Raw genomic sequence first — 15,300 nt, forward strand, 5'->3', positions numbered from 1 at the left:
AAAGAAACTTTCCAGTTAGTAAAAACACAGCAAACGCTAAACATTAGTGTCACACGTGTGAAAAATGCAGCTCAAAATGGCAAAACAAGATTGATGCCATGTCATCAGTATGCTTCTTTAATTTTGTGGCAATTATACCTCTAATAGTTAATTCTGAATTATTGCAAATATGATGATGGTTATTTATAAGGTAGAACATTTATATTTTACTTTTCAGTAAGTCAAACTTACCCCCATGGCTCAGTATCGTTTTGCTTCAAAGCCACAATTTTGGAAAACATGCTATACTACCAGTAATGGTACTACTACATATTGCAAGATAAAAAGCTGGCTAGCTGCATGTTTAATCTCAATCTGGCACTTGTATTTATTGCAGTTTATCTGGATTTTTGGACAGATACATTCAGACTTTGGATATTTGATTTTTTGCTTTGTTTAGTCTTTCTGGAAATAGCTGGCTTTTTAACTGGAAAAATCTCCAGCATGTTTGCCAGCTAGTTCCTGACTTTATTTGCTGTTCAATGCCGACAGATAGTGCTGAGTATACCTCAGGCTATTTACTCTGGATTTATTAAAGCTCCCTCTCTGAAAGCAGCTACTTGAAAATGAGGTTGATGACATCAGTGAGACTAAACCATAGAAATAGCTGTTGGACGCAGAAACCAAAACAATGATGTAAGTGATGCTAAAACACTCAGTGGGGAACTGCAAAGTCAACAGCTAATTCTCTGTGGGTCAGTCACAATGACTAACACTGCTCATATTACATGTAGCAAAAGTATTACAGTTTTTAACATCAGTAATTATGACATTATTTAGGATTACATTCAGGTGACAGTTGTTTTTATATACTTAGTTTGAGCTGATGCAGTATAACACAAGCTGCAAGAGATTTTACCTTTAAGGAGTTTACAATGCTATAATCATTTTGAAGGCCAATTAGAGTACGTCATTCTAAGAGATGTTTTTGTTATTCACTCTACTCTCATTAATACAAACGGGGTGTCTTCCTCCAGTCATTGCTTCCTCCTCTGGAAGCCTGTCCTCTACTTCATCTGTGATTCCTCAGCTCGTCCCCCCTGTCATTGTAGATGTTCAGGAGAGACGAGTTGCTTCTTAGTGGAGCAGTCAAGCTGAATCTCAAGCAGACAACCTCCCTGACTCCAGGTGGTCCAAATGATTCACCCATACAAATGATGGAGGTGAGAAAAAAAAATACTGAATGAGAGACAGTGGAGCTGTAGCTCCCTCTGTAGGCAGTGTTAAAGCATGTTGTTTGATTTCCACTGAAATCTGGAAGGTTACTTATAATGCCAAAGTTTGATGCATGGTGAAATTTTCCTGTCTTTTCAGTCTGGTCATAAGGAAATGCAACATTTTTTTCAAACCAACTTCAGCAGCAAGAGTTCAATTGTTTTCAGTTTCCCATCACTCATTACACACAGACAGGCGGCAGACAGTACAACACAGCTGGGTCCTCATTACACACCAAGCACTGGCCAGGAGGGTTATCGATCCATACGTGATGTCCTGCCTCACACAGCCACCAAATGAGTAGTTATTGATGCATGTGGCAGAGTGTGTGTGAGGATTTACTGTTCAGTCTGTGAGCAAGAGGAGAAATGGAACAGAACAAAACCTCTTCAGATGCAGCTCATTATGTAAATGCATCCTTTTTTTTTTTTTACATAAGCTGTTTGACTTCTTGAACACAGACAGCGCATTAGGTTTGTAGAGATGTTCTGCTCTGCAGGTTCTTGCAAATCATTGGCTGAATGTAAAGCTCCCTGACACTTTCCTGACAGCCACCAGATAGAACAACGATAGAAACGAAGCCACAGCAAACGGAGGAATATTAATTATATGCAATTTGTCGGATCAAAAGCAGCATGCTTCAGAAACTTCCCCTTCTGTGAACTGAATATTTCTCTATTTCTGTGAACTCTTCTTCAAGTGTTAATCAGTGCACCCTGTAGCAAAGGAAATGCAAGCAAGGGACTCTAGATAATTAGCCTTTGGTCTCTTCAAAACTTTGTCTCTGGCAGGCACACATAATTATTGTCATCATTTCAAGGTTGGCAATGGAGGCTAGGAGTTACACTTTTAATGAGTGAGGGAAAACATTTCCTCTTTATAAAGGAACAGCAATAATTAATCACAGTAGCATGGCAGGAAAAAATTCAAAACAGCTTCTTTAAAATACATTTCCCAGCAACACTTAGAATTTTCAGCCATGCTCAGATATTTGCACTGACCCCCGGTCCTGTGAAGAAGCGCCCTTCACGAAGAAATGCAGGACAGCCTCACTGCACAGTCAGCTGTGACTGAATACTAAATAGGTGTCACCTCCTGACCCCCTGTAGCTCCCAGAGGCTGACACCTTACACTATTCATCAAAATCGCAGCCAGAATACTGCTCGGGGGTTTTCTCATTTTTCCCTCATGAAAATTAATGATAAACACAGCACACATAGAAGTTTATGCTAGCACATGCCAACATCAGACAATGTTGGTTTGCTTACCAACCGTCATGTTAACCATTACAAATATCTGAAGCAATTTATCATAAAATTAGTGTCCGCTGGAAATTTAAGCAGATGTGACACTGGAGGAAAAGTCATGAATAATTATTGATCTAAATCTGCTACTTCATGCTGCTGGTATGAAAAAAATGGGGAAAGACTACTACAAACAGCTGTAAGTGACATGTCTCCAAAGGTTGATTCTGTCCTGGCCTGACGAGGTAGCTCTTCTGTGTTGTGCCGTCCTCTTAGCCAGAGGTTGTTTGGTTTCCTCGATGTATAAATCCTGGCAATCCTCCTGCACTTAACAGCGTACACTATGTTCCTCTGTTTGTGTCGGGGGACCCGATCCTTGGGGTGGACCAATTTTTGGTGCAGTGTGTTTTGGGGTTTAAAAGCCACAGAGACCCGGTGTTTAGAAAATATGTGTCTCAACTGCTCCAATACTCCTGACACATATGGGATCACTACAGGTTTTCTCTTAGTCAGCGGTTGTCCTTCTCTCCTGGATCGGCTGGAGCTTTCTTTTGGCGCCTTCCCACCTTTAACAAAAGTCCAGCTGGGATAACCACATTAACTCAGGGCCTTCTTGATGTTCTTCTGCTTCCCTGGCTGCTGTGTCTGTGGGGATGGTGTTTGCTATGTGTTGTAAAGTCCTGATGACACCCAGTTTGTGCTCCAGTGGATGATGAGAGTCAAACCTTAAATACTGATCAGTGTGCGTAGGTTTACGGTACACATCAGCTTTTAGATGTCCCCCATTACTGATGGAAATTTCACAGTCTAAGGAGGCTAACCTGCCACTTTTCATGGGGCCATTTATGTGAAAACGGAAAGACCATCTCTGAATCGAGGAGGGGGCCTAAGGGTACATCTGTCACCATCTTACAATGCTGTGATTGCAGATATAGAGATTGACAGACCACGTGACTTTCGCGCATTGCATGCCGGTAACCCAAGGCAAAACAATCCAAGTACCGCATCAAATGCAAGCATTTGAAGCACCGCAAAACGTTCATTCTCCGGTTCCAATACCTTCTTGGTTTTTCTTTGCCACACAAAAAAGGATTGTACAAAACGAAGGAGAACAACGGCGGACCGTACAAAGACAGACTCGACGAAAAGGCAAAGAAAAGATACGAGGAAAAAAATCAAAGGAGTGAAAGGGTTAGACCCTTACGAGCACACAGAGTAGACAAAAGACGTTAGTGTGCTGCCCACTTTCACCACGATCATATTTATAATTATATGGTTCTTGGAGTGAGTGCATACACTCATGAAGTTTAGTAACTTCAGGTCACTGCAACAAGCCCAGGTACAGTTTACTGACAGATGGGTACAGGACCTTGAAATGCACCGTGTAGAACGAAAGACCATCATACGTATCATAAGTTTACCAGTCTCACAAATCGTCCTCATAAATACGCACTCATTCACCGTTTATTAATATAACCTTTGAGCTCAACAGTAATTAATTAGTAGTGGAAATGACTTCAGGTACGCATCACAGAAATGTAGCAGTGACAATAATATTGTATGCTGTAATCGCACTGGACAATTAGTGATACAAAACAACTGTTTTACCCTGTGAATAAAAGTATATGTTTTTGTCAATGTACCGTGGTAATAAACGCAATATTGTGTCAGGACAATTCACTATTTATGCACAATAAACAAAGGAGCATAGCGCGACAATTTCTGTTTAGCACCAGACTTGCTTGTAACCTACGTCACTAATTAAATATGAAAAATGACGTATTAACTCCTACAAAACACTGACCTTTGTGGGAATGCTTGGAGCAGACTAACCTGTGAGCTGGAGTGTTCTGGACGTTATATTTGGTCTTTGAATGGCTGCAATCCAGGCCATCCGTCGCCTCTTTTTACTTCGGAAACATGGCTTGAACAATTTCTCCTTAACGACGTAATCCGATAACAACCGATCTCTTTACCCGTCGGCTTCCCGAGACTGTCATGCGACCGGCTATTGCAATTAACAATGCAACAGCTTCTTGCCATTTTTTGTTTCTTTTTATCGCTGTGTAACTTATTTCAATTGAAAGCCTGCGTGCGCTAGTACCTCTTGCCTTGGGTTCCCACAATCCTTTGCGGTTTTACCCCTCAATGACGTCACATTTTCAATCTCTATTCCCCAGCTCTCTGTGAATGGTACTCATGGCCATTGATCAGTGGTTGTTGATCAATGGTCATGACATTTTGCATAATTATGAAGGAACTGACCTCCCAGCCCATTGTTCCTTCAGTGGGCTGGTTTCAGTCATTATGCAAATGTACTGTTTATAAGATTGAAACCTGCAGTCAGCTGAGACTGAAGAAGTCACCTGGATGAGTGACGAAACATTTCTCCAACTGAAAACGTTACGTCCAGATGAACTTACCTGGATGATTGAGAATGCATCAAGACGATATAAGTGACATGGATTTTCTCCACCTGTTAAGTATGAGTGTGTGAGATAGAGATCAAAACCATGACAGCTGTTGAAAAAACTAACAAGCTAGCACAGAGAGGACCTACGCGCCAACCAGCATGTTCAAACCAGAAATTGAACTTCTTTTACATGTGGACTACATTTGACCTGTTTTCAGTGTTAAACTGCACACCAGCCCTACCTATATAAAACTGAGGCTTAAAGTCAAACATTGCATCCTAATAATATGCACCATACTGGCACTTTTAAATATGTGCCAGTATGGTGCACTTTATATATTTAAAGTGGTAAAAGGTGTAAATTTTGATCATTTAGATTATGTCTTTTTCTTTTTTTTTCTTTTCTTTTTTTGCATATGTAAATATTAGACAAAGATAGCGCAAGTAAATACAAAATGTACTTTTTAAATGATGATTTCGCTTAATGAGGGAAAGAAGCTATCCAAGGTCATACGTGAGAAAGTAAAAAATCTCAAAGAAACACCACATCATGCCATATTTTGAGGAAACTTGAGAATAGATGAGAAAAACATTCTGGAAAAGTTTACAAGGTCGTTGGGAGGAAAACTTTGAACAGTGGTGAAGTTCTCTCCAAAATGACTCCAAGCACAAACACAACTCATCCAGGAGACCACAAAAGAACTGAGAACAACATCTAAACAACTGCAGTTTTCTGTTGTCTCAGTTAAGGTCAATGTGTTCATCATTTACAATCAGAAAGCGACTTGACAGAAATGGCATCTGTGGGAGAGTTCTAAGACGAAAATCACTGCTTACTAAAAAGAACAATAAAGGCTCAACTCACATTTGCTAAAAACTGATGATCCCTAAGACTTTGTAAAAATATTTTCTGGGTTGCTGGGACAAAAATTGAACTTTTGGGAAGTTTTGTGTCCAGTTATCTCTGGCATTTCATTAAAAAAATATCAAATAGTCAAACATGGTGGTGGTAGTGTGATGATCGGGGCTGCTACAAAACAAGGCAAGACTCTCTGTCAGAAAGTGCTGAATGCCAAAATGCTTTAGCAGGGCTTTAAACGGGTCATTCAAGTTTTAAATCAATTCTGCAAAAAAAAAAAAAAGCAGGCCGAAATTCCTCCCCAGCGATGTGAAAGACTCTTTTCCAATTTAAGAGCAATACCAACACTAAAAAGACGGTATTAAACTCCTCTTACCTGAGCCAGCATATTTCTGTGGTCAGCATCCCTGTACGCGGGCAGGTACTTGTGTAGGATCTGTAGGGTGTGTTGTTTAAAGATGGCTGTGATGTACACGGTGCACTCCACTGTGGAGACTGGCTTGTTGAAGACCCCATACGCAAACAGAACCCCCTCCTCGGACGTTGTACCTGCAGGACAGAAAACAACATTACTCTAAAAAAAACAAGTACATGTCTGTGTTGCCTGTGGACTTGCTGTGATTCTTCTGCCCAATGGCTTTTCTGATTGTTTCGGTACTTAAAAATCACTCTTAAACATTGCCTTCAGCTTTGTCATGATGTCGGAATTTTCATATCAAATAGTTGTATAAGAAGAACCAGTGGGAGTTAAGCAGAAAGCTGAGAGAATAAAATATAAATTGTGAATAATAACAGTAATAATACAATGTGGTTTCTTTTATTGCTCTTACCCAGCAGTATTGGCTTTTCTTTCTGCCAGTGCCCCTTTTGAAAGGCAGTGACAGCCTGCTCTTTGATTAACTCCCCATCGATATACGGACCCCACGTCTCAAAAACCTCCAGAAACCTGAATGGGTTCAAAATCTTGGAACCTGGGATCAAAAACAGATTGGCAAGTTAAAACACAGAGGGGAAAAAAGTATATTAAGCAATGCATCGTATGCAGTGTTATAAAAGCTCAAAATCCTATTAATGTGATTTGTTTGTCTAAGGAAGGGAGCTTTTCAGTCTTATACTAAACTTCTTCTCCAGAGTGCATTTTCCTGCCTCAATTATAAGCTATAACCGTGAGTTCACCCATCCTGAAAACTGCTGTCAATGATGTAATCACAGTGATACAGATCAATAACAATGTCGGGCCTGCAGATATATCAGATTCATTCCTTGCTGTTAGACAGTAAAATTACTCTAATTGCCCCTTTAGAGGCTCATTGTTCAGTCATAATGATTTTGTTTACAAGTATCTCACTATGAACATGTTTTTCACAGTCATTTGCAGACAAATATACTATATCCTGCTTCCTTATGTAATATGTGGGCAGCAATGAGTGTTGCTCTAAATCTGGGGTTTGTGGCGTCCTACTTGTTTTCATCTGGGCGGCCAGGATGGCCTGCGGAGTGAGAGACAGCAGGCAGACAAAGTCGCTCACAGAGCAGTTTGTCTGTTTAGCAAAGTCTTTTCCCAGTTTCAGGGCATCATGTCTGGGAAAGATGTGCAGAAAAAAACAAAATTACATTTCAGCTTGAAGTCATCCTGAAATGTGATCACGATCTTTCACTTAATCTAATGCTCAGCTTTAACGTTTTGATCGCTCGGTGTCCTTTAAAGTCCATACTAATTTTTGAAACCCCATCAAAGCATGCATCTATCTCACATCCATGCCCAGTATTGCCCTGAGCTGTTAGTTCCTCACCTGGTCTTCAGAGGGATGGAGAAGGGCAGGCTCTGCAGGATGGCCTGGTTAAACAGAGGCTTGCTGCTTTGGATCATCAGGTGAAGGCTTACCGACTGAGCGCCTGCACTCTCCCCAAATACTGTGACCTGATTTAAAAAAATGTTGCTACTTAAAATTCTTTAACTTAATTTCTGTTAATATTGCAAAAAATATAAATTTCATATCAAACGAAATACAAACAATGAAAGTTAGGCTTAGTAAATGTACGACATGTACATCCAGGTGATCGTAGTCTAAGGAGCTTGGAAAGAAAAGCAAGTTTCCTTCTTCAAGGAAACTTTGTAATTTGGAGTTGACTTGACCTGAGAAAGGCTGAACTTATCAGGGTGTGACAGAAATAACCTGTTCCTTACCAGGTAATACAATTAGGTAAAATAAGCTCAGATGGGCAACAAAAGAGGACATATTATACCACGTCATTATTTATTTAACAAAAATTAAATTAAGCCAAAATGTAGAAGAAGTTTGTGAAAAACTGAGCATGCCCATATTGCTCCCATAGAAAGTGAAATTATAAAGCAGACAGGTGCTGATAGTCAAATGCACAAACTCTTCATCAGCAAAAAACTTCTGCTATAAGAGCAGAAGTTTTGGCGCTTTGCTGGTCTGGATAATTCAGGTATATATGAGGATAAACAGCATCAACAATAGTGGGCTGCAAACATTGCCCTACAGGCCTCAGTTAGCATGTTAAATATGATAATGATTAAGGAATATTAAGAGTTGCCAGGAGAAAGTCTCTTTTCACTAAAAAGAACATGGTTGAATGGCTAAGTATTATAAGGTTGCATCTGAAAAAGAAACACAAGAATTCTGAAACAATGTCCTTTGGACAGATGAGACCAAAGTGCAGATATTTGGCTATAATGGACATTGACATGTTTGTTTGTTTGTTTGTTTGTTTGTTTGTTTTTGCCAAACAAAACAAAACTCTGCAGTTATTGAGTTAACTTTTCTGTTTACCAAAGTATTCTAGAGACAAAAGTGAGTCTGACAGCTAAAGCTTGGCCTTGGTCTTACAAGAGGAACAATTATCCCAACCACACCAGCAGATATACAAGAGAATGACAAAAAAAGGTAAGAATCGTGATGTCAGATGATGTCACTGAAAGCAGATCTCCTTAAAATGGCCATCTAAGGGCACCTGAATGCTGTTCCAATCTTTTGTTTGTGAAGGGCAACAAATCACAACAAAGTTGGATTAAAAGAAAAGTGGAGGGGGTTCAAATAGCATGCTTTAAGTAGAAGGTTAATTAAGATGCTGCATTTGACAGAAGATAAACAAAAATGACTTTAAACTGTAAAAGTTACTCTAGCAAAGTCCAAGAATTAAATATGGTGTTGGAAATAGCATAATACTTTTGGTCTAAACCAAACCAAGTGAGTTATCAAATTTGGAAATGTGTTTCCTTTTTTTCCCTCTGAGATAACCTTCTTTAAATGTTTATACTTTATGAATTTGAGAAAATATGTCGGAGCTTCTGAGCATAAAGTTTACAATAAGTATCTTTAATTGTTGGAAGCAACTGCTTCACTATTATCCCCACCTCTTCCACTGTGGTCATTTTCTCAGTATTTTGCCCTTTATCTTCTTTTGTCCTATGTTTTCTTACAATGTTTATTCCCACACAATATTGTACCTTATTAATAAATGCCTTATTTCGAAATAATTATCTTAGGTGTGGGTGTGTGTCTGTGTGGTTGCTTGCCTTGGCGGGATCCCCTCCAAACACGGCAATGTTCTGTTGGACCCAAAGAAGAGCTGCCTGTTGGTCCAGGATCCCATAATTCCCTGCAGCTGATGTGTGAAGATCTTTTCCCGACACAAGGAACCCAAATGCACCTTTAATGATGCAGGATTTCACATGATCAACAAGACGTAATTGACTCAGGCAAGACATTCATTTCCTCCGAGCTCCAAATTACTGTTCACATATCAGAGCTCCTGTTTTCAGTCTTGCAGGAAAGCAGAGTAATTACCAACAAGCTCGGCCTGTGGCACACAAACATTATTCAGGCTCGTACTGTCTCACACACACAGATGCACACATGCTCTCTATAATAAGTAAATTCTTATTTTCACTAAGTGATTCCACGAGTTTCTTGTTGTTGCCTTTGAGAAGTCCATTGCTAAAGTTCATCTGAATTTTATCCCTGCGTGCACAGTGAAATCTGAAGTGGGACACAGGCATTGAGATTCAAATACACAGGCTATTACACATTAATAGGTCCATTTAAACGTAATCCTTCTTACCCAGTCGGTACTCCAGGCTTACAACAACACTGTGGGTGAAGTTACTAATGAAACGTCCATCATACAGAGGCTTGGAGGCAGAACCAGCAATGAAATCTCCACCATGGATCCAAACCATGACAGGCAGGTGGCTCTGCAGAGGAGAGCTCAAGTCCACATCCAGCGGTACAAAGATGTTGAGGTAGAGACAATCCTCACTGACCTTTTTGGAGACATTAGAGGATGCAGGTCATTCAATTTTTCACTTTTTGTTGTCACTTTTATCTGGTTTTGGTTTTTTTCTTTTGAATTTAATAGTTCTGGCCGTGTGTGACACGGATACACGGATACACAGATACAAGTTAGGAGGCAATTGCCAGCCAGGTGAAAGGTAAAAACTGCAGATAGAATATAAATTATTTATTTAGTGTTTATGGTACAAACTAATTAGTAGGCTCACACAGCAGGTTTCTTATACTCCTTACACCTTATTTAGGACTAAATAAGGACATTTGTCCCCTTTGAGCACCGTCTCTTGGTTAGTGTACTGGGTTTGCTTACTCACATTTTCTGAATGAATTTTATTGATATTGTTTGTTAGTTGTTTTTAATAAAGTTTAATTTCTCAGAGGTCAGATAGTCCCAGTGCTCCATATATGAGTGCTTGGATTCCCCGCTTTTTGTTAAATGTTCTGGTTCTTATATGATGCTTTTGTACTTTACTGGAGCACTCAAAGCATTTTATATACCATACTTTATTTACCCACACACACATTCGTACTTGCCTCAGTTCATTGCCTCAGTTATCTGTTGTCATATTACCGACATACATTCAGCAGTTATTTTAAGTGGCTAGCATTATTTTTTTTTTGTTATGTTTTTAAATCATATTTAAACAGAAAGTTGATTCAGAAAGCTTATTGTATTAGTGTAAAGACACAGTTCTTATTTATATACACAGATATTGTTAATAGTCTTGGTAGGTTTGCTGGTTTAAAAAATAGATGGATAACTGGAGCATGTTGTTAAAAACTCTTAATATCACTAACTAAATTACAGTTGGATTTTGACTACTTTTCTACTCACACAAGCTGTATGCTGTCCTTAAAAATCTAGCATACAGCAAAGTAGCTAGCATAACTGTTCTCCCTCATTGTAAATAACTGTACTATTTTTGAAATTGTATCCTGTAAATAGTATGCTGCATCCTTTTGAGTCATTAAACAGATTATAATGCTATCAAAATGGTATATTTATTTTATATAGCTTTTTATTTATATATATTTGTCACTTTGAGGATCTTTTTGCTAAATATAATTTATTAACAATGGCCTCATAAAGGGAGGCCACTCCATGTGACATGAGCCTTACAACGTGGACTCTAACGACTTTTACTGGGCTGGATTGTTCACTTTTACTCTAATGAAATTGGTTTCATCTCTAAGTGCAGAATTTAGCATCCATGGCTTCATCACACTCTCAAAAATAATGGCAGCTCTTTTGATCCACCTACTCCATCTAATCAGTCTAATTGAACTGAATATGAAATATCTTTGACATGTGAAAGTTTGTGTGCACTAAGCCTATGCAAATTAAAATTTCAGTGTTATACTGTTAGTGTCATTTTATGATAATTAGCATGTCAGCACATTAATCACAACAGCTATGTATTATCACAAAGCAGCAGAACAGAAGCAATTAAAATAACCTCAAGCTGTAACATTAAAGTGATATAAAACATCATAGCAGGATATAAAGAAATACAAGGTTGTAATACACCTACACTCTTAGGGCACTCCTCAGTGATAGCTTTACTGCAGAATTGCATACATGCGGCCCTGGGAAAGGAGGCATCATAAACCCCGCGCCAAGGATTCACAGGTCTGGGGTGCTTCCAGCGGTAAGCCCCAACAGGAGGACTTGCGTACGGAACACCATAGAATACATAGGCCTTATCCACAGTAATCCCCTTGATCTCGCCATCTTTGGTTATCACCACTGGTCCAGCAGCCCCATCTGTATCCTGAGTGACAGGTTTGTCCTTGGTTTGCTGTATGACTGCAGGGTCCCCCAGGCGTCCCAGCTCCTCGACGGAGTTTATCTCAAAGTCTCGGTTGATGATGAACGGCTCGGGGTAGATATTTCTCAAAAAGCTGACAAGGTCGATGTCATCATCATTTTTTGTAACTCCTCCAGAGGAAAGCTCTAAACTCAGTGTGCACAGCAGCAGCAAACAGTGCCAGTTCTCCATATTGTGATAGAATACTCTTAATACTTCCCCAGACCAGCTGCCTAGATCATGATTTGACTTGACTTATGGCTGCGGCCCTCATACGCTTGCAGCCTGAAACACTCTGCACACTCTGCATGCTTGTGACTCCAATTTGCCTGGTTCCTTATTAAGATTAAACAGACAAAAGCTGCTCTGTCTTACTGTTGAGTGCTGTCCAGTAGACTCTGAACAGCTGGATGTAGACACTGCGGTGCAGGACCACTAATAGAGGACGAGTCGTCTGTCCTTTGCTTAATGTAATCGCAGTCACGCACAAATGGTAAACAGGGATGAGCCAAGCAGTGGGCTCCATGAACGCCGGTTTCTGTGCTTATATAAAAATCTGTTTCTCCTTTACCATCCAGACTTATCAGTCACTGATGTATAATTAAAACCAATACATTTATTAATACGCTTTTCTTTACAGGCAGAGGACAGCAAACATGAGGTACACAGTGCCATCTACAGGCCTTATGTACAACAACATGCCACAGTTATTCTGTAATTAGGGTTATGTCATAGAAAAGTAACCATATGCTTTGATGTTTTTATTTTTAGCATTTTATTTTATTTTATTAACACACCTTTCCCCCTTTAGGAAGATCTCAATCTTTAGCATGTCGGCTGTTCTCGAAAAGAATTAAAAGTCGAATTTAAATCCAGAAAATTTGTAAAACCTGCTTTTTTTTAAAAACTATCGGATTAGATAATTTTCTTGTTTTCAGTAATAATGATTACAGTGTGATATTTCTTTTTGAGTTGCACCCAGAGTTCAGACTGTAGAATCACTTAAAATATGATGGAAGCAGTTTCTCGTGTAATTTCACCATCAAACATATAGATGGTATGTTTTTTTCAGATTAACCCTTTTTTTATTTCAAAGTGTTAATTACTTAACATTCGAACGATAATTGATTGTAGTAATATGTTATTATAAATAAACGAATGCGTATTATTACAATAAAGCTGGAAAGCAGAATATAAGCAATTAAAATAATCTCCAGCTGTAACATATGAAGTGATGCACTACACATTAATGAATCGGTAAGTATGACCCACTTGGCTTCACCTGTTGAGACATTTATAAAAAAAAAAAAAAAAAAATCCCTAACCATAGCCTAGCATCGAGCAGCGTGCACGTACCGATGGCATGTTGCTGAACAGGAGATGAAAACATTTGCACATTTGCAATCAAGCTGTGCAATCCTTCGTGGTCTTCCCCTCTGCATTAGCAGATAAAGAATAATACAACGTATCGCTATTGGTGCAATACTAGGCGGGGGGGTTCTGTTTCCAACAAATAAAAAAGACTTTGCTGCTTTTTTACGCAGGTAATCCGTCACCGAGGATCTGAGCAGGTGAGCTGAAAGTGCACACCTGTCACTTATTAGCAGCCTGCTGATTCAAGCCCCGGCCTTCTTTTAATAAACGCGACCTACTTTCCTTTGCTGGATTTCCAAAGAACATGTAAGGAAATAACTTATCACTACCGGTTCATACAAACTTATCTCACTCAAATTCAGCGGATTTATATGCTTCTAATATTTTCAGGAACTCCTTACAGTACTCGTTCGTCTTCTTCATCCTGGTGCCTCATGTCATATCGCTCGGTGAGTTTGGTTGCTGAGGTAAAATGGTGAAAATAAAACGTGACATCTGGAGGTATTCTCATCGACTTTCTTCCAGGACGCTGCAACGATATTTCCTTCTCGTTGTGTTGGATGAGCAAAGGGAATGATCTGGACAGGTAAACGTGATTCATAGATTTGCATAATCTTCCCCTGTGCTGCTCAGAGACCTCAGGACAAATGTAAAAGGGGTGAAATAAGTATTTAGTTTCTTAAATAAGTTAGTAGTACAGAGGTTTTAACATGAAAAATATGCGTTAGGTACCTTAATTAAAAGTACCTGTATTTGCAGAACTGCATACATTATGATCAAATAATTCTTAATGTCTGTTTATTAAAGTTTAATGTAACAAATGTTTTTAAGGTCACTATAACCTCAAGAATTCATACACCAACGACAAAACTTCCCACTATTACATTAAAACTACTCAGTTGAAGTAACTGAGTAAATATACTATGTTTAGTTTTGATCAAAGAGGTCTAATGAGCTTAGCCAAGATGACTTACTGTATTAGATAATAAAGAGAACAGCTTGTTAAAACTTTAAATGTGACCAGATCATGTTATGCTGCCCATGTCTGAATAAGGGTGACGATAAACGGGCAGCTATTAATCAGTCATATGGAATGATCATGTAATAGAAAATGAGGTGTACTGTTTCCCATTCTTTAAGGAAAAATGGAGACATATGGCTCAACGGCACATCATTAAAATCCATCAGAAAGGTGGGCAAAGTGACTTCTGTGACTTTGTCCCCGGGTGTAGAAAACCAGCTAACCCTCCAATATGGTGGCTCTGTCCAGGCATGGACTCTAACAGTTCCACAAAGCCCACGTAAGCAACATACCTTCTTAATCCCAGTTTAATTTGACACCCCAACCTCTTGTTTAATGTTCCTTTAAATGTGTTTACCTCACCCCAAGGTATGAAGTTTACTAAAATCAGAGGCCGAAAGCAGCCACTACGACATCCAACAAATGCCACTAAGGTACTTTTGACAACAACTTTTACACAGATGAGTAGTTATGTTAGATTTCATGCACAGTCCACCTCACTGCAGAGTTTGATTGCTGTTGGGATCTGATCGTTCCTCAGGATTTCCTCAAGTTGTTGAGTCCCACTGAAGTGTTTGCATGTGAAAATGCAACAGTATACTTCCAACAGGAGGAAAATTTCTTCCTTGCTTTGGGTGAGTGTCGTTCCTATAGTTGCACTTTAGACAGCAAAACTGGGAAGTCACCTGAACCAGCTATGAAATATTCCTTAGCAACAGAATTGCATAAAACCACAGGGTGTTATTTATATATGGCTAGTTGTTTCCTAATTTTTATACACTGTATTTATAATAAACTGGTAAAAGATGCCAATTTTGTCATTTAACTATTAGCAAGAAGGTAAGTGACCATTACTGATGTTGAATATTCAGGAAAGGTTCTAGTCTCTTCTGCCTTGCATTGATGTTTGCCGCTAACTTAATCCAACCGGTATCTAACTTTTAGAGTTGATATTTAAGTTGTTTGGAGACCACGTGACCTGTAGCTAGGCTACCCTAGCGTGGATAT

At 39.2% G+C, this 15,300-nt stretch overlaps 1 protein-coding gene across 1 annotated transcript in view; it reads right to left on the minus strand.

Moving 5' to 3' along the window:
- LOC134646650 (cAMP-regulated D2 protein) overlaps positions 1-12,213 on the minus strand; it is a 30,776-nt gene extending 18,563 nt beyond the window's left edge. The window contains exons 1-7 of the mRNA XM_063500510.1: positions 11,622-12,213; positions 9,860-10,061; positions 9,315-9,448; positions 7,564-7,691; positions 7,233-7,351; positions 6,601-6,741; positions 6,147-6,319 (exon numbers count right to left, since the gene is read on the minus strand). Of these exons, the coding sequence (XP_063356580.1) occupies positions 6,147-6,319; positions 6,601-6,741; positions 7,233-7,351; positions 7,564-7,691; positions 9,315-9,448; positions 9,860-10,061; positions 11,622-12,089 (1,365 nt within the window). The 5' untranslated portion in view covers positions 12,090-12,213. The remainder of the gene's footprint in view (positions 1-6,146; positions 6,320-6,600; positions 6,742-7,232; positions 7,352-7,563; positions 7,692-9,314; positions 9,449-9,859; positions 10,062-11,621) is intronic.
- Between the last annotated feature and the right edge of the window lie 3,087 nt (positions 12,214-15,300).

This window comes from Pelmatolapia mariae, linkage group LG17 (genome assembly GCF_036321145.2).
Source record: "Pelmatolapia mariae isolate MD_Pm_ZW linkage group LG17, Pm_UMD_F_2, whole genome shotgun sequence".
Lineage (NCBI taxonomy): Eukaryota > Metazoa > Chordata > Actinopteri > Cichliformes > Cichlidae > Pelmatolapia > Pelmatolapia mariae.